The sequence below is a fragment of the Tupaia chinensis genome, unplaced genomic scaffold (assembly GCF_000334495.1).
Source record: "Tupaia chinensis unplaced genomic scaffold, TupChi_1.0 Scaffold000369_1, whole genome shotgun sequence".
Classification (NCBI taxonomy): Eukaryota; Metazoa; Chordata; class Mammalia; order Scandentia; family Tupaiidae; genus Tupaia; species Tupaia belangeri.
Window position 1 is genome coordinate 321,809 of NW_006159866.1, and position 20,296 is coordinate 342,104.

A 20,296-nucleotide genomic window follows, 5' to 3' on the forward strand; every position below is an offset into this window, starting at 1 on the left:
CAAAAGTCTGAAAGGCCTATTTAGGTACTGTGCACCCAGAGTGAAGAAGCCTGAATTAGGAGAAATGAGCCCCTAACCAAGTGTGTGTTTCTTTCTTGGTTGCCCAGAGATTGGGAAGACCAATGAGTTATGAGGCTGAAGTCCTGAAATTTGGTCCCAGCTTTATCCGTAACTTGTGTGACTTAGCCAAGGCACTCTCTCTGTGGACTTCACTTCCCTACCTGCAAAACAAGAATAATAATGCTCTCTCACTTACTCTAAAGCTGCTGTGTGAGAGCCAGGGTTATGAAGGTGCTCTAAAGAGAGTGAAATACAGGTAAGAGCTACACACAGGGCATTATCAGATGATGATAGATCTACAGCCTCCACAGTCATCAGCCTTAGTTTAGCTAAGCCTGTTCTATGGTAGGCTGTAAGCACTAGGCTCTATCCTTAAAGTGGTTTGGCATCTCTCTGAAAACAGCTGCAGCCACAACAGCTCCTATCTCCCATGGACCCAGAAGAAACAGAGACCTCCCAGCACTCCTCTGGAGCAGTTGTGACCAACCAGGTCTCTGAGCTAAGGAACAAGGCACTGCATAGAACTTCCCTGGGCTCTGCATGACTCACAATCCAGCCGCCTCCATCCGTGTCCATATCGCAGTACACCTGCAGGGGATGGCTGCTGTCACCGTGCAGGTAGATGGTGTAGAGACCGCTGGCAGCATTGCTGTTATGCTGAACCTCACTGCAGTCCGAAGGGTGTGGAAAGCGGACACCAACTGAGAGCCAAGCAAAGGGCAGCACCATCATTAGGAGCAGGGCACGGAAGGAAAAAGGGCTCTGCCTCTTTTTAAAAGCAATTTATTTTATTCAGAAATTATTTCACAATCCCTTATTATTCTGCTTCTTCTAACTCTTCACTCATCTTTCTTTTTTTTTTTATTCACCTACTCTGCTCTCATAGAACACTCCAAATGAACCAGAACAAAGGTCAAGTTCACATCACTTCCTCCCACATCTGAACTCCCCCATGAAATAACACTCCACGTAGCTCCACTTGAGGTGGGTGGATTTCTTTGGAAACCATAACCCATTGCCATTTCCTCATGCCATGAGAAAGCCACAACTTTGTATCCACTGGTTCCTCCAAGCACACCTTTTCTGCTCTGCTAAGCCTGTCCTCTTTGAGAGGTCTTTAAAAGTTCACAGAAAGTACATATTAATGAAAAGAGCATGCGTGAATTTCAAAAATTTTTTGCATTAAAATGGACTTGTACTTGAATGTTACTTTCCCATAAGCTTTTTTTTTGGGGGGGGGAGAGATTTTCACTGTAGGGCGCGTGCGCTCGCCAGACAGACAGAGAGAGACATAGAGACAGAAAGCGAGAAATCACCCCCCAGGGGGGATGGTCACTTAAGCCACCAGGTCCGGGACCCGAACCGCGGTCGACTACGTGGGAGTCCAGCGACATAGCCATTACGCTAACTGCTGGTTCCCCCCATAAGCTTTTTGAAGTCCCCTCAAATTGCACTATCATCCCGAGTGCAGGAGTCCACATTACCTGTGGAGAGAGTGGTAGATACACTCTTGCTCCGGCGATCTCCCTTAAATGCAACCAAGGAGAAAGGGTAGGTGACGCCCTGATCAAGGCCTTCCAACTCAAACTTCTGGTCACCTTGACCAAGTTGCACTTCCTACCAAACAAAGGAGATTACAAACAGCCAGTTACTCAGTTTATCACCCTCTCACTCGCCCAGGTGTCAATGGCATTCCCGGGTATAAATGGTGGGCGCTGTCTAAGGCGTGATGTTTTACTCCATGGCAGCCCAGGACTGCGGTATTTCCCTGCCACCTCTCTGAAGAACTGAGACACAGAGATTCAGCACTGCTGGGAGTAGTAGCTGAGAGTTGGCACCCAACACTGCCCCTTGAAGACTTCACCAGCAGCAGTAACAGACAATGCCATGCTGAGACCCTAACAGAGTGGTGAAACTGTCCATTGGTATCTGTGAGACACCAAAACAGTTGGTATTTCAATAAACCTCCCTCTGCTCCTGTCTCACTCCCTCTATAAGCATAGGGTTAACTTTTCTAGCAGGAAATTGAGCATTAATTGAGATCATGAATAAATTAAAGGACCCTGCTTTTTTCCTTCCTTCCTTCTTCCCTCTTTACCAAGGAGACAAACTAATCATTTTTTATTGTGATAAGTTTTGAAAATTTGCTGGCCTTCAGATGCAGGGGGAGCTATAACCCTTGAAATGAGGGTTAATTGATTCATTTAATAAATATTTATTGAACAACTATCATGTACTAAGCACTATCCTGAACACTTTAGGTACAATGATAATCAAACTAGAAAAATAGTCCCTGCCCTCACAGAGCTTATATCTATCAGAGAAGACCAAAAACAAACTAAATAATGGGGCAGATGTGTGACCAGCAAATCTGTCATGGATGCCAAGAGCAGACACAAAGGTTAGTCTTCACAACGAGATTACAATATTCACAAATGACTGTGATGAGCACTGTCCTTTGCACATAGCAGGTGATCAATAAGGATCAACTGACTGATGAGCAGGTTGCCCTGAGGATGGTGATCAAGCTGATTGGCTCACATTCGTTGCTGCACAGAAAGGCTGTGAAGAGAAAGCATCCTGATAGGAACAGGACCCAGTACCTTAACCGTGCCATCTGGGAATCGGTAGGTCAGAATGTAGCCATCAATCTGAGCAGAGGGGGGTGTCCAAGTCAGTACCCCACCAGTTGGTGTCACAGCAGACGGACGAAGGTTTTTAGGAGGGTCAATTTCTGTATATAAAAGTTCAGTAATCATTATTACTAAGATACAATGAAGGAAGGATAATTTTTGAGACATCAGTTGACATTTTCTCCCTACAGACCTTCCCATTTCTCTCCCTTCTTTCAAGTACATGGCAGGCTCTCTTCCTCATCACCCCAGAGCCTTTCTGGCCTATTGAGGACAAGAGGATTAAGGAAGAGGGCACTGGGTGGGGCCCCAAAGAGGGAGAGTCTGACCCACTTCCCCAGCAGATTCCAAGAGAGGTGGATCAGATTAGCAGGTGTATTCTCAGGGCTCCCAAAGTGATAAGAAAAATGAGAAAGCTGCAGAGCTGAAACAGTCCTCACACAGAAACCAGAGGTGACACAGCCAATGACTGCCTGGAAAGATGACCGAAATGCCAGATGGGCCCCAACACCAGCACTGAAAAACCAGCCACAACTCCATATAGCCCTGAGGAGCAGAGCCCGAAATGTACTAAGGTTCTGACCAACAATGGAAATTAAGTGTGTACACTTCAAAAGTATGTGTAAAATGTGATTAGAGTATGAGTTTACTTTGGTGCAAAAAAAAGTTTTAATTTTGAAATCCAGTTTTTGCAAAATACGCTGTTTTCTAGGTACTTTTTGAAGACTCTGCCTATAAAGTTATGATATAACTTAGTTTCTTATGTCTCTAAATGTGTAGCCTTAGATGCATCTCAAGTACAAAAAAAGTGATGGGAGAGAGTGCTTATAAAAAGGGAGAGAGAAAATAAAAGGAGAAGTGTCCCGCCCCAGGGGAGAGTCAAACAGGTTTCCTGAGGGAAGGAGTGAGAGATGGGAAGAATGATGCAGTGTTACAACAGGGAGACAAAGCAGTGTTACAACTCTTCAGGGTTGTCTCTTTATTGTGGGCAGCATGGAGACGACACAGTGCTACAACTCTTCAGGGTCGTCCCTTTATTGTGGGCAGCATGGAGACGACACAGTGTTACAACTCTTCAGGGTCATCCAGAGACAAGGCAGTGTCACAGCTCTTCAGGGTCTTCCGGAGACATGTGGTGTCACAACTTTTCAGGGTCATCCAGGTTGTCTGGTGATTGTGGGCCAGGGATCGTGGTTATATACATGTTGGTGGGCAGTGACTGATTGAATGAAGGATTGTAAAAGGTGGGTTATGATTGGTTGCCTTTGTGGACCAATCATGAGGTGCCGATATGCAAATCTGAGGGATTCTAAGCTCACCGATTTACTATGGGAAGTGGCCAATCAGAGTATGGTTTTGAAGGTGAGGTTTTGAAGGGGAGCCAATCATGGCCTTTGGAATTGTGTAATTGCTCTCTGAGAAACCGGCAATATTCGCTGGTGTGCAGCCTCCCACAGAGAAGGATGTAGAAAAAGCAGAGACTTTTTTTATGTGCTTCCACCCAAACACTAGAGAGAATGTGTGGAGATGAGAGTGTGTACAGCAGACCAGTAAAACGAAACTCAGCAAAAATACTAGTCAACACTCACAGTAACTGGCCAGACAGCTCTTTTTTTTTTTTAAATCAAAGAGGATATGAATGGAAATTTCCATTTTGAAAAACACATTAACATAGAAGGTGCTCTTAATTTAGAAGTTCCCAAAAATATGTCTTCAAGCTATTTTTTACCCAGTAGCATTTCAGCTGAGAACTGGGTTGCAGTATTTTAATAGAAATCAGACAGCTGTTGTTTTGAATTAGGATGTTTTGACAAATTTTGAGTTTTTGTAATATCAGCTTGGTTTGATTTTTCTAAAGCATAACATCTGGCATGAATTTTATTCTATCCATCACTCAAAAAAACCTGAATTTTCTGCTTTTAAAATCAAAGGAAAACTGTAGCGCTAAATATCCTCAGCTAGCTTTTGCCACCTTTTTACTGCCCACCCACCCCCTGGCTATGAACTGGAGATGCTGTCTTAGTTATTTTCACATTTTTAAGGAGTAGATGGTTGATGATTGCTTTAATGGTGTCTTTACAAATGGGAACAGTGAAACAAAAACAAGATAAAGAAGGAAGAGGACAAAGAAAGGAGCCAGGGAAACAGGGAGAAAGGGGGAGGACAGAGAAGGAGAGGAGGGAGTGAGAGACTGGTTATGAAATGCATCTAGAGAGTGACACTAGATACCAGGGACCCTAGATGGGAAAAAGAATTTGGGGCTTTTTCTCACAGCTTTGTTTAGTTCAATTTTTTTCTCTTTTCTTTTTTTTTTCTTTCTTTTTCTTTTTTTTTTTTTACTATAAGCATATAGTACTTTTTCTGATTAAAAATGCTGGCCTAGTAATGGTGGCACAAAGATAGCACAATATTCTACAATGCTGGAAGCCATATGGAAGATAGGATTCAGTTTTCTGGTCAGCCTGCAGGCCAGTGATCATGGCTGGCTGAGAAAGGCTGCAAGGAGAATCACCAGGGAGAAAGGGGGAGGACAGAGAAGGAGAGGAGGGAGTGAGAGACTGGTTATGAAATGCATCTAGAGAGTGACACTAGATACCAGGGACCCTAGATGGGAAAAAGAATTTGGGGCTTTTTCTCACAGCTTTGTTTAGTTCAATTTTTTTCTCTTTTCTTTTTCTTTTTCTTTCTTTTTCTTTTTTTTTTTTTACTATAAGCATATAGTACTTTTTCTGATTAAAAATGCTGGCCTAGTAATGGTGGCACAAAGATAGCACAATATTCTACAATGCTGGAAGCCATATGGAAGATAGGATTCAGTTTTCTGGTCAGCCTGCAGGCCAGTGATCATGGCTGGCTGAGAAAGGCTGCAAGGAGAATCACAGCATGAGATCCTGTTGAGAGTACTCTCCCATCTTTTTCTTCCTCTCTCTTCTCTCCCCCTTTCTCTTTCTCACTCAGAAGAGGCAAATATATATACTTTTTTAAAATGCTGGCTAGGCCCATCCATAGTGGTGCAGAAGTAGGGTGCCACTGTGCAATACTGGAGCTATATGGGAAGCCTAGTTTCAAATCCCAAGTCAACCTGGTTGGCTAAGAGGCTGAGATAAGGATCGTGGCATGGTGAGACACTGTCAAGGGTGCACCACCACTATCACCTGCGAGAAATAAATTTAAAACACACTTTTTAAAATGCTGGCTAGTTTTTTTTTTTCTTCCTTTTCTTTAAACTAATCAAAATCATAAAGAAATTCTAGACATCTCTAATTTTGGTGGCCAGACTTGGTACACTCAGCCACAGAAGGCATGGAATGGATGGATGCTGCCCACATAGATGGACGAGGCCACAGCACTCAGTGTGGGCACAGGGCTCTTCTCCAGTGCCTTTGAGCCTGACCCCATAGCCCATCGTGCACACAAATCACATACAATCCAAACAGCTGCAATCACAGCTGGAGACGTGCCATCAGTGTCCCTCTCTGGCTCCTGCTCCTCCTGCTGCTGACCATAGCTGAGGCCCACCCAGGTTCTAATGAAGGCTGGAGAGCCTGAGGGTTGGATGAGGTTGGAGAGAGAGAGAAGTCACACTACTTCCTCTGCACTGTCATCTTATCTGGACTGTTAATGTGCCACCTCAAAAAGGTAAAAAGGGAACCACTTTGAAGAATGTCCTCAGAAGCAGCAGCTGCCCTCTTGGGTCCATCCTAGTGATGAAGGAAAACTCTCCCTGATAAGCATAGAGGGCTGGTCTTGGTCCCACTCAGTACCTGTCAGGGCCATGGTGTTAGCCTTCTTGCTCTCCTGGGCCCCCTTCTGGGCCCACACGTAGACCATGTACTCCACACCTGGCCTCAGGCCTGTCAAGATGGTGCTGTTCTGCTCCTTGCCCACTGGGACCTCCCTGGTCTCCTGGCCGTCAGCAGATGTGTAGCGCACCATGTATCCATCAATGGCAGCCTGCACTGGGTCCCAGGAGACGATGGCCGTATTCTCTGTCACCCGGTCAGTCACCAGATTTTGAGGGCTGTCAATTTCTTTTGTGAAAAAAAAAATGTAGAAAAGGCTGAACTTTAGAACCAAGGGAGGGTATCCCACTACCCCTTTTCCAGGAGCTCTCCACCCAGGCTGTCTTCAACAATGGTACCATTCCTAGCCAGCAAGGAGTGTGGTGGTTAAGTTGTTGGACTCCCACATGGCTCACTGCGGTTCAAGTCCCAGACCTGGTGGCTTGAAAATCATGCCAGGCGCAGGTGTGCATGCTTAAAATCTCAAGAGGAAAATGGAGGAGAAGAGACCATGGCATGGCCAACACCCTTGGAGTGATTTCTCATTTTCCCTCTGCCTCTCTCTCTCTCTCTCTCTCTCTCTGTCTCTCTCCAGCAAGCACACACATCCTACGGCAAAAAGCTAAAACTAAAAACAAAAATAATGATATAATTCCATTTAAAACAGGGCTTCGGCTTCCATTTTCCTGGGAAACAAACCACTGGATAGTAAAATTGCAAGGATAGGGCCAGCAGTTACTATAGTGGTTGAGACACTCAACTCCCACATTGCTGACTGTGGTTCACATATATATATATATATATATATATATAATTAAATAAATAATTCTATTTAACTGCAAGGAATTCCAAAAACTGCAAGGAATCAGATCTTCTCCAACATTATTAATATGGAAATTTTATGTCCTTAGAAGGACATAAACCTCCACAGTAACAAGAGAAGCCATAAAAGCTGCTGCTGAAACAACTTCTTTTATGATATCCATAGTATATAGTTTTTTTTTCCCACAGAATTTATGAGCCGAGAAGTTATATCTCACAACTATCCTGACTTATACAAGGGGAGGAGAATGGAGACCAGAGAAACGAAGGGCCTTGTCCAACTTCCTTTTGTCTTCTTTTGTCAAAACTGAGACTAAACCTGCTTTTCTAAATGTTGATCCCTGTCACCTTCTCAAGGACTTGTTTCTTCTACTCTCTCCTCCCTCTTGCATCATCATCCCTTCCAGCCAAACAAGTTCTAAAACATCCCATCCCTCTTCATCTTACTCTACTTCTCTGCACCCTGAGCTGACAGATGGTCTCAAGAGTCATGTCTGCATGCCTTAACTTCACTCTTCCCTCCCCACACACTCAACTCAGCCATGTTTGGCATCTTTCTACATCACACCACTAAATGTGCTAGTCTACATGGCCAGCACAGTCCATGTGGCCACATCTAACAACGTGCTAACCTCAATTTACTCCACTGTTGAGCAGCATTTGGCAGAGCTGGTCCTTCCTTCTTGAAACATACTCAACGCTTGGCTGCCATGACTATACTCCCCCCTGGTTTTCCTCCTCCTCAGTCCTTTGGTAGCAACCTTCAAATGCTGGAGTGTCCAAGATGCCTTCTTTTCCTCTCTCTCTTAATTTTTCCCCAGGTGATCTCACCCATGACCATGGCTTTATATTCCAACTGGATGTTCATTGCTCCACAATATGTAGCAATTCTGAGACTTTGGCTTGCATCTGCAACTGCGCACACACACCACAGTGCCTGTATTAGATATTCAATGAATATTTTTGGAACCAATAAATAAAATACTCAATTAACCAAGGAATCTCATGAGTATTTCAAACTTAAATATTTAAAAGTCTAAAGTTCCTCCAAACTTATTTATCTCTGTCTCCTCTCTCATGAAATCATATCTGATCGTCCACGTTGCTCAAATGAGAAACACAGGTCATACTTGAGTCCTCATTGTCTTCCTCTCCTACATCTCATTTATCAACAAGTACCTCCAAAATATTGCCAGACAAACCCTTTTCTAGACCCCTGTTGCCATCATACTTGTCCAAATCATCACTATCTTCCATCTAGATGTTTATAATGACCCCTTTCCTAATTCCCCTACTTCTATATTTGTCATTTCTTTCATTTGGCCTGAAAAAAATCCTTTTAAGTGAATATTACATTATGTCATCGTCTAACAAATGGAACATACTTCCTCTCTTACAGACCATGTGATCCTGGACGACCTGGCCCCTGCTCCTACGACCTCAGCTCAGGACACTTGCCCTCTCATCCTCTAGGCTCCAACAATGGCAGCCTCTTTTCAGCTCCTCCACCTTCTCATGTACTACTCCAACTGAGAGCCATCACACATACTCTTCTCTCTGCCTGAAACAGCTATTCCCCCCCCCCAATGTCCATTCTGCCCTTTTTCTACAAGCACACTGTCTAATAGAGCTCTGCATTAATGGAAATATTCTACAGTCTGTACTATCTGATATCTGTGGCCATTGACCATTCAAAATTTGTCAAGTCCAACTAAGGAAATCATTTTTTATTTGAATTATGTTTTATTAGTTAAAATTTAAATAGGTACATCCACCCAGCTGTCCTATGTTGGACAGGACTATGTAACAGAAGTTTTTTTTTTTAATTATTTTTATTTTATTTTATTTATTTATTTATTTATTATTTTAATTTTATCAGAGAGAGAGAGAGAGTGAGAAAGCAAACCACCAGGTTCAGAACTTGGACCATGGTTAGTCATGTGGGACTTTTTCTACAAGCACACTGTCTAATAGAGCTCTGCATTAATGGAAATATTCTACAGTCTGTACTATCTGATATCTGTGGCCATTGACCATTCAAAATTTGTCAAGTCCAACTAAGGAAATCATTTTTTATTTGAATTATGTTTTATTAGTTAAAATTTAAATAGGTACATCCACCCAGCTGTCCTATGTTGGACAGGACTATGTAACAGAAGTTTTTTTTTTTAATTATTTTTATTTTATTTTATTTATTTATTTATTTATTATTTTAATTTTATCAGAGAGAGAGAGAGAGTGAGAAAGCAAACCACCAGGTTCAGAACTTGGACCATGGTTAGTCATGTGGGAGTCCAGCACCTTAACCACCACTCCACCTGCCCACCCCAGTGTTACAGAAGTTTAAGCTGGGCACAGACTTGCCAGACTTTTTATCCCAGCCTTTCTTGTAGCAAGGTCTGACACTAGGGCTTGGATCTGGCAATGGAACATGAAGATAACAGATATGAGCAATGCTTACATCATTCCTGAGTTTTTATAGGCCTTTTTCACTTGTTGGAAGGCAGATAGAGCAATGCCCAGGTGAATGAGGGCAACTCCTACAGATGACTGAGCAACAATACTGAAGGAGCCCGGGTTTCCTTTACTAGGGAGCTAAGACATTAGCCAGTTCTAGGTATACTGCACTACTGCACCAAGGAATCAGTTCTTTCCTTGTTTAAGCAACTGTTTTAATTGGTGTTTCTGTGAAGATGTATTCTAGTACTATTCACTTATCTCTATTTGATGTCACAATCCTCCAGAATTCAGTAGTTTTTGCCATAAGGCGGACGCCACCATACCAAGCCATCACTCATCCCTTCTAAAAAATAGCTCATCCCAGCCTAAGTAGCAGGTGCTAGAATCCCAGCACACCCTAAAAAGCCAGGTACAATGGCATGTCCTATAGTCCTAGGTACTTGGGAGGCTGAGGGTGGAGGATTATAATACCAAAAGACTTGTCTACAAGATCTCTGTCTCACAAATTTACACACCCACACACATGTATACACATTCACTACCACCAGAGCCCAGCAAAAATATAAGTATATACCCCACTATTCTCCATACCTCAATGTTCAACTCTTTTATAGAACTTATCATAATTTGTGGCTATGAATTTGTTTCCTTATTTATTCTATAACTTTCCTGCTAAATTTCAAAAAACTAAAGATATTTTTTGTTTTGTTCATTACTGTATCCCAAAGCCTAGCACTTAGAAGAGGCTCATTAAAAGTTAATTATATGTTGAAATGAACACAGAACTAGCTGTCTAGGTTAATACTTGTTCCTTTATATTACAGAATATTTATTAAGTTGAACCTACATAAAATAGTTTGTGCAGCACAACGCTTTAACCCAGTGGTTATAGGAATGCTACACTGACATAACATTATTTTTTAATGTTCTGCTACTCCCTACTCCTGTTGTCCTATCTTTCTCCTTTTTAATTTCTATTTTTATAAATCAAAAATTACAAAACTTTATTTTCCACAGAGAAATTGACATTCTTTCATTTGTTAAATGTTTCTTCCCTCTCCCACATATCCTCTACTCCCTACTCTTTTATTTATTTGTTGGTTGGTTGGTTGGTTGGTTGGTTGATTTGTTTATTATCATTTATACATTCCATCACTGTACATCATTTATATTGGAAAGAGACTTTTATCCAGCATGATATACACCTCAGTCCAGCCCAGTTGAGAATACTAAACATATCCATATACACCTCAGTCCAGCCCAGTTGAGTATACTAAACATATCCTCATCAATAGATGGTAAACTATATCTGTGTCCCACAAATATCTTACCTATTTTTTCCCCAAATTTCCTTTCTTATACTCTTCTCCTCCCACACTCTCCTTCCACTTTGTCTCTAGTATATATAAAAAGGTTTAATTTTTTTATGTCCTCCAGTCTTTCAGTGTCTACCATAGAGTGCAGATGGTCAGTATAAGCTACTTCCTACTCTCTACCAACCACCTCTTTTCCCTGACAGTCTCTGTATCTACACTTATCCTTTCTACTATCAAATTCCTTATAATTTTATATGCGTGAGAGGGAAAGTGGCTAAAGAATTAGCTTTAGAGAGACTTTTAAAACATTTGTGGGACTGCTGAAAACTGGATCCACTACTATACTTGTATCTTTAGATAAATATAAAATTTTCACAACGAACTCCCCTAAAACAGCCAGCAATCTCTCAGGTCACAGACTCCAAAAGCAGGTGTGTCATCATACAATAGCAGGAGATCAACATCTATAAATTACCTCAGTTTGCTTTTCTCTCACCTGTGGGGGCCTTAGTGTCAGCCTTCTTGCTCTCCCGGGCTCCCTTCTGGGCCCACACGTAGACCGTGTACTCCACACCTGGCCTCAGGCCCATCAGGATGGTGCTGCTCTGCTCCTTGCCCACTGGGACCTCCCTGGTCTCCTGGCCATCAGCAGACGTGTAGCGCACCATGTACCTGTCAATGGCAGCCTGTACCAGGTCCCAGGAGATGGTGGCCGTATTCTCTGTCACCCGGTCAGTCACCAAGTTTTTGGGGCTGTCAATGTCTAAAAGGAAAATGATAATCCATAAACTCACAGGCACAGAAGAGCAAGTGCTAGTGGCTACTTTGCTTGAGGTAAGGCAGTTTCCTGGCTTATGGTTTTCTCATCGCATATGTCGTCCCTATTTGTTTCATGGATACAGACCTCATCTGCACGGCTGGATCCTTGGATCCTCAAGGAGCAGCACAGGGAAGTGACCTGAGCACCCGACCCCCAGCCAGAAGAGCTGGGTTCTAGTTCCAGATCGAAGAGGCAGAAAAGAAGGGTAGGAAGGCCTTGGGCTTGAGCCAGCAGACCTGGAACTTCACCTCAGCTCTGCCATCAGCCAGCTACGTAACTGCACAAATCAGCTGCCTCTGGATGAGCGTCAATTTCTTCATCCATTACATGTAAGCCTTAAACTAAATAGATTTTAAGGTACCATAATATTTCATGAATATTCCATGAATCACCAGCTAAGTTTGTGACCTGCAGAAATCATGATTTCTCTGTATTTGAGGTTTCTCAACTACAAAATGGGGATTGATTGTTGCTCTGCCTGTCTCAACAAATTTTTCTGGGGACCAAGTAGGTGAGGAAAATAATCCTCAGTCATTGCTTGTGAACGTATGAAATATAGCAGCCCACTTATTCATGGTTTCTCTTCCCTTGGCTTCAGTTACCCACAGTCAGCCTGAACATAGTTGAGTCCATGAATACAATACCATAAGGTCTTTTGAGAAAGAGACCACAGTCACATAATTTATATTGTTATAATCACTGTGTTTTATTTTCAGTTATTCTTGTTAATCTCTTACTCTGACTGATTTGTAAATTAAACTTCATAATAGGTTTGTATACATAGGAAAAAACATTGTAAATAAAGAGTTCAGTACTACTTGCCATGCCAGACATCCACCAGGGGTCCTGGAATGTATCCCCCGGGGATAAGGGAGGACTAGTGTAGTGCAGATACTTTGGAAAGCCACTTGGCAGATTCCCTCAAAAAGTTAAGGGTTGGGACTAGCAGATGGCATGATGGTTATGTCTCTGGACTCTCATGTAGTCTACTGTGGTTTGAGTCCCAGACCCAGGGTCCTAAAACTCATGCCAGGTACGTATGCATGCATACTCAAAATCCCAAGAAGAGAATGGAGAAGGGATTGTGACATGGCCATCCTCCCTGGGGAGTGATTTCTCATTTTCTGTCTCTCTGTCTCTCTCTGTCTCTCCAGCGAGCACATGCACCCTATAGCAAAACAAACTCTCAAGAAGAAAAAGTAGAATTGCCACATGACCCAGTAATTTCACTCCTGGGTACATAGTTTAACGAAGAAAGATGTCCACATGTCCACACAAAAAATGCATGCACGAATGCTTATAGTATCATTATCCTCAGCAGCAAAAATGTAGTAACAACCCAACAATCTATCAACTGATAAATAGATAAACAAAAAGTGGCTTGTTTATACATATATACAATGAAATACTATTTTACAATGAAATCAAGTTCTTAGATGTGCCATAACATGAATGAACCTTAAAAATAATATGTTTAGTGAAAGAAGCCAGTCATAAAGGGACATATATTGTGTTAGTCTATTTACATAACATGTCCAGAACTGAGAAATCTGTAGAGGCAGAAAGTAGTGGTTTCATAGGGCTGGAGAGAATGGGGAAATGGAATGACTGCTGAGGTAAGAGGTTTCCTTGTGCTGATGAAAATGTCCTGAATTTGATAGTAGTGATGTTGCACAATTCTGAATATACTAAAACCATGGAGTTGTACACTTTAAAAGGACAAATTTTATACTATGTAAATATATCTCGATACAGTTGCTCTTAAAATGAGGGAGTGGAGATGGAAAAGCCTTAAAATTATGAACTGTTATTGCAAATAATTGCAACCTTAGGATCCTCAGAATGGAGCATATGGTGCTCAGAAATGGATTTACTCACTCAGAAAGCAAAAGCCTTTCCTTGTTCTAAGAAGAGCCAAATAGAAGTTATTTCCCTAAAGTACTGAACTCACAGATTCTAAAAGAGGTGGCTTCTTTATATTTCCTTGCTTTCAAGGAGAAATATTTAATGATTGATCACAAAGGAAATATACAATTGGAGGAACAGCGAGTAGATGTGACCAATCCCAATTAATCTTTTCAACACTAAAGCACGAGGCTAAATATAAGGTCCTTATATTTGAGATAACGTTTTTAAAGGGTAGTGTGGGATAGTGTGAGTAGTATACAAAGATTTACTACCTTGCTGTTCTATAAATTCTCAATTTCTGCAAATGTCAGAGAAGGAAAACAAAACTTGACTACCCATAGGCTTAGCACTACATCTTACATTCCCAGAGAATGATGCGCCATTACCTGTGGGGGCCTCGGTGTCAGCCTTCTTGCTCTCCCGGGCTCCTTTCTGGGCCCACACATAGACCGTGTACTCCACACCTGGCCTCAGGCCCGTCAGGATGGTGCTGCTCTGTTCCTTGCCCACCGGGACCTCCCTGGTCTCCTGGCCATCAGCAGACACATAGCGCACCACATACCCATCAATGGCAGCCTGCACTGGGTCCCAGGAGATGGTGGCCGTATTCTCTGTCACCTGGTTGGTCACCAAGTTTTGGGGGCTGTCAATGTCTGAAAGGAAAATGCTGATCAATAGACAACCAACAGGCACAGAAGGGTGAGCTCTTATAGCCATTTGGCTTGAGGTGAGGCAGTTTCCTGTTCTTATGGTTTCACCTCTCATATGCTATCCCTATTTGTTTCATGGGCACAGACTTTGTACAGTTAGATCCTTGGATCCTCAAAGAGGCATTAGAGGAGAGTGGCCTGAGCACCGGACCTCCAGCCAGAAGAGGTGGGTTCTAGTTCCAACACAAAGATGCAGAGCTGAGGGAAAGCAAGGTGACTGGGCTGGAGCCAGCAAACCAGAGACCCTGCCTCAGCTCTGCCATCAGTCAGCTGTATCCCTTCACAACTCAGGCACCATTAGCCAGGTCCTAGCTTCCTCTGTAAAATCTTGGGTTCAAACCGGATGAACTTTAAGATTACATCAAGCACTCATAATCCCATGCATACGTCTAATTTCATAAATTGCTAGCTTGTTTTGTGAGCTTGGAAAGGTTGCTTCACTTTTCTTCTGAATTTGTAAAATGGAGTTGTTGATAGTTATTAAACATCTCTCTTGAGACTAAAAAATGTCACATAGAAAAGGGTCTTTAAGGGATCAGCAGATGGTGAAATGGTTACATAGCTAGACTCCCACATGGTCAACCACGGTTCAAGTACCAGACCCAGCAGCTTAAAACACATGTCAGGCGTGTGTACATGTGTGCCCAGGATCCCTAGAGGAGAATGGAGGAGAAAGGACTGTGGCATAGTCATCCTCCCTGGTGGGTGATTTGTCACATTCTGTCTCTCTGTCTCTCCCTGCCTCCCAGGCAAATGCACATGCCCTATAGCAAAAATCTCTCTCTAAAAAAAAAAAAAAAAAAAAGGAAAGGAAAGAAAAGGATCTTCAAATATGTTAAAGTATCATAGTGTTTCATTTCTGAAGTCATAGACTATTCACTCCACAATTCAAAATGTAATCAAGAGCCAATCAGCCTCTTTGTCTCTCTTTCCTTTATCAAGGGGAAAAGTGGGTAAAAATAATATCCGTGCTTATCCTGTAGAACTGTTGTATGTCCCTAGAATAGTTCTGAGCACTAAGAAGATGCTTAGTGGTCATAATAGATTGTTATTAATGATATCAGGTTACTGATGATTTATAAATGCAAGAGTTTATCCTTTCCATGCCATACACACGCAAAGTACTAGAAAATGTATTCACTGAGTAAATATTAGCAGGTATTTGTTCTAAATTGTTCATTGCAAAAGCTATTTTCCTGAAGTTATTTGCTCTTGTGTCCTATTGTGTATGCTGGTTTAGACCTTGACTTAAAAAAAAAAAAAAAAGTGTATCTCCATTCCGGCCTCAGAGCCCACAACCAAGGCTAAATCAACAGTATTTGACTTGACTGACCAACCATCTCCAGCCTATAAAAGAGCTTGGAGAAGCCAAATGGGTGGGGCTTAGAGAATAAACTTATTTGGAAAGAATCACTGCAAGTCCCATGGGTAAACTCCTGCTTTCAATGAGCCATTTCAGTGGGATCCCTCACAGAATTTGCTGAGTCTACCCTGGAGCACAGTTCTCAACTGAAGTGACTAACAATGTCTGGAGACATTTCTGGTTGCCACAGCTCAGTGTGGCATAGTGGGGAGATCACTAGCATCCAGTGGGTAGATGCTACAGGTGCTGTTAAACATTCTGTAACAGAGAACTATCTAGCTCAGAATTGACCAGCTTAGGAACGTGCCCAGAGCTCGGGCAATACTGTAGGCTGATGTCTGACACACACCTAAAGATTTATGAGGTAAGAGTATGGCTGGAGCCTCCGATGCAGAACAAAGAGAAGCTGCAGTGCTACAAAAGACCTGTATCTCCACTGACTGGACAAAGGATGTAGGCCAAGCAGAGGAAGGCCACGTGGGACTGTCAGAAGGCATCCACGAGGACCAACAGGAGGGGCAAGGTGACCCCAACAGAAAGGCCCTGGGGTGCACCCCTGATGTACAGTGGAAGGAAGGGGAGTGAGAAATTAGTGGGAGACCCACATTTGCCTACAGGATACTACAGTGAGAGCCCCCACCACCCACCCAGTGGAAGACATAATCAGAAGGGTTCCATGGAAGGAAGGATCAGCCTCAACACTTTCTGGTCCCACAGCAACCCACAACTGCTATGGCTGCTATAGTCAAGCAAGACCTTCTGTGAGCCCTGGCCTCTCCTTCCTCCTGACCCCTAACCCACAGCTTGTCCTCTCTCCTGACCCCTCTCCTCTTCTTTCTCCTGATCCCTTACCTCTTCTCAGTGTACCCTGCTGTGCCAACAGAGCTGGGTCAGGCACTGCAATCAGCAAACTGAGTGAACAGTGCTCAAAGCACAGGAAGAAAATACAATGTGAGCTGAGTGACTTCCCATTCCCAGCAGGCAGTCAGCCAGGGGCCAGACCTACAGACAGGGAGTTAGTTACACCTGTAAATGGAACATGGGCTGCTATACAGAGGCATTTAATTACTGAGGTGACACACTTGGCCAAAAGTGACTAGATAACTGCTTACTTTTAGCTAATAAAATGCTATTATTATTTCTGCCTAAAATGTTCATTCAAAAGGCAGAAAAAGAAACAAGCATTAGGGGCCAGCAGGTGACGTAATAGGTAAGGCACTGGACTTCCACATGGTCGACTGTGGTTCAAGTCCTGGACCTGGTGGCTTGAAACTCATGCTGGGCATGTATGCATGCGTGTCCAAAATCTCAAGAGGAGAATGGAGGAGAAGGGATTGCAGCATGGCCACCCTCCCTGGGGGAGTGATTCCTCACTTTCTGTCTCTCTGTCTCTCCAAGTGAGCACACAAGCCCTATAGCAAAAATCTCTTCCAAACAACAAAAAAAGGGAACATTACAGGATTCAAAGAGATGAGGTTTTTCAAAAACTGTGTTGGGTCAGAATTCATAAATCCGTCTCTCTCAGCATGACAGGCACTGGTGCTTTCCTCACTTTTATTCCTCATCAAGGTGAACCCTTTAGTGAGCTAGCCAAAAAGAAGATGTGCAGGCAGAGGAGGAACACGGGGCTGTGAGCAACAAGCATTCCATTAAGACCACAATCTGAGACACACTTTCTAACAGAAGTTGTGAAAAGGAAATGAGGGGCACATGGTTCATCATGGAAAGATCCAAACCCCACTTTCTGCCAAGGTCAGAGAAACAAAGTCAGCAAAGAAAGGCTGTGAACTCAACATTCACAGTGGTAATATGTGTTCTCTCACCTGTGGGGGCCTTGGTGTCAGCCTTCTTGCTCTCCTGGGCTCCCTTCTGGGCCCACACGTAGACCGTGTACTCCACACCTGGTCTCAGGCCTGTCAGGATGGTACTGCTCTGCTCCTTGCCCACTGGAACCTCCTTGGTCTCCTGGCCATCAGCAGACGTGTAGCGCACCATGTACCCATCAATGGCAGCCTGCACTGGGTCCCAGGAGACGGTGGCCGTATTCTCTGTCACGCGGTCAGTCACCAGATTTTTAGGACTATCGATTTCTTTAAGAAAATATTTGGGACAGTCTAAGCTCTGAAGCTGTGAAAGATATACCAACCACCCATCATCATGACTTCAATTCTTGATATTTTCAGCCCTAAACAATGGTATTCCCATCTCAAGTTTCTGGTGGAAGTCAAGGGAGAGAATAGGCCCTGGTTTTCAATTTCAGAGGAGAAATCCCTATGAACTTGACATATTTTCTTTTTCTTTTTTTAAATATTTTTATTTAAATATTTAATATTTTATATTTTATATTTTTATTTTAATATTTTCAATCACTGTGTATCATTACAGCAACCAATTGAATTTTTCTATCATGGATACACTGTATACTGTTCCAGTCAGAGATATTATCATACATATTATCATCAACAGATCATTTTCCATTTTTTGTGTCCCTTGAATGTTTTCCTTCTTTCTTTTTCTCCTTGATTCTCTTTCCCCCTCCCCAGCTTCCCACTCTCCTTCTACACTGTCTCTGGTATCCACCGTTGCTCTCCATGCCTTTATACCTTCCAATCTTTCAGTTTCTGCCATAGAGTGCAGACATTCAGTATATATTGATTGGGGATATACAATACCTCTCTTTCATATTCTGGCTTACTTTACTTAGCAGTAAATCTTCCATATTCATCCACTTTCTATCAAATGCCAGGCAAAGCAATACTTCTTAAGAAGAGTGGAGTAGGTATCTCACTCCTGATCCCATAACATATGACAAAGCTGTGATAATCAAAACATAATGGTACTGGCACAAAAATAGGTATGTAGACCACTGGAACAGAATAGATACCCCAGAAATAAACCCCAAAACATAGCCGACTGATTTTTGACAAAAAGCACCAGACAATCCAGTGGGCAAAAGAAATTCTCTTCAACAAATGGTGCTGGAAACACTGGGTATCCACCTGCGTAAAGATAAAATTGGATCCCTATCTTTCACCACTAACAAAAATCAACTCAAAATGGATCAAAACCTGAGACTTCAAACCATAAAAACCATAAAACTACTGGCAGAAAACATTGGGAAACTCTGGGAGACATCAGAGTAGGCAAAGACTCCTTAACTAAGACCCCCAAAGAACAGGCAATAATCCCAAAAATAGACAAGTGGGGTTAAAAGCTTCTGGTTTAAAAGCTTCTGTGCAGCAAAAGAAACCATAATTAGAGTGACTCAGCAACCCCCGGAATGGAAATATATATTTGCAAACTATGCCTCAGATAAGGGACTGATAACCAGAATATACAGGGAACTCAAGCAGCTTACCCCAAAAAACATAATCGCAAATAAAAGATGAGTAAATGAGCTGAATAGTCAACCCTCTAATTAAGACATATCAACAACCAAAAAGCATATGAAAAAATTCTCAACATCATTTATCACAAGGGATATGCAAATCAAAACCACAATGAGATACCACCTAACACCAGTTAGAATGGCTAAGATTTAAAAAATAAAGAACAGTAAGTTCTTATGAGGCTGTGGAGAAAAGGTTAACTCTCCTATACTGTTGGTGGGAATGTAAATTCTCCACTGTGGAAAACAATACGGAGGTTCCACAAAGACCTACAAATAGAACTACCATATGATCCAGCAAATTCCACTCCTGGATTTCTATTTAAAGGATAGGAGGGCACTCAGTCAGAAAAGTGCTTGCACATCCATGTTTATTATGGTATTATTCAAAATTGCAAAGACATGGACATCCAAATGTCAACAAACAGATGAGTGGATTGAAAAAGTGTGCACACAAATACTATGGAATACTACTCAGCCATAAAAATATCAGTGAGACCCTTGACATACTTTCTTGACACACAGCTTCCTAAAATATGAGAGGAACAATGACTTCGTAGCAATATATGACACATCAAGACTATCAATTGGACGTGTTGTGAGGTTTGAGGTACCTAATTTATCATTTTAGCAAGGACCATTTCTTCACCAATTACTCTAAAAGTATTATCACAGCTACTACAATGACCAGATCCTGTCCACATCTTTGGTGAGTCTGCCAATCACACTGTGACTACATGACTGCAATTCTCCCTTCTGAAAGGCCAAGTGACTTCCTGAACATCTCATCATAGTAAGGGAGAAATAGCCTGCTGAGATTACTCTAGAATTCATTACTTTTTTTTTTTTTTTTGGAGAGGTTTTTGCTATAGGGCGCGTGCGCTCGCCAGACAGACAGAGAGAGACAGAGAGATAGAAAGCAGGAAATCACCCCCCAGGGGGGATGGCCACGCCGCAGTCCCTTCTCCTCCATTCTCCTCTCGGGATCTTGGGCACTCACGCACACGCGCCCGGCGTGAGTTTAAGCCACCGGG

The 20,296-nt window shown here is 42.6% G+C and overlaps 1 protein-coding gene across 1 annotated transcript in view; it reads right to left on the reverse strand.

Moving 5' to 3' along the window:
* TNN (tenascin N) overlaps window positions 1-20,296 on the reverse strand; it is an 81,439-nt gene that overhangs the window by 21,304 nt on the left and 39,839 nt on the right. Inside the window, 7 exon segments of the mRNA XM_006153373.2 lie at window positions 610-761; window positions 1,545-1,677; window positions 2,664-2,794; window positions 6,458-6,724; window positions 11,570-11,836; window positions 14,188-14,454; window positions 17,698-17,964. Coding sequence (XP_006153435.1) covers window positions 610-761; window positions 1,545-1,677; window positions 2,664-2,794; window positions 6,458-6,724; window positions 11,570-11,836; window positions 14,188-14,454; window positions 17,698-17,964 — 1,484 coding nt within the window.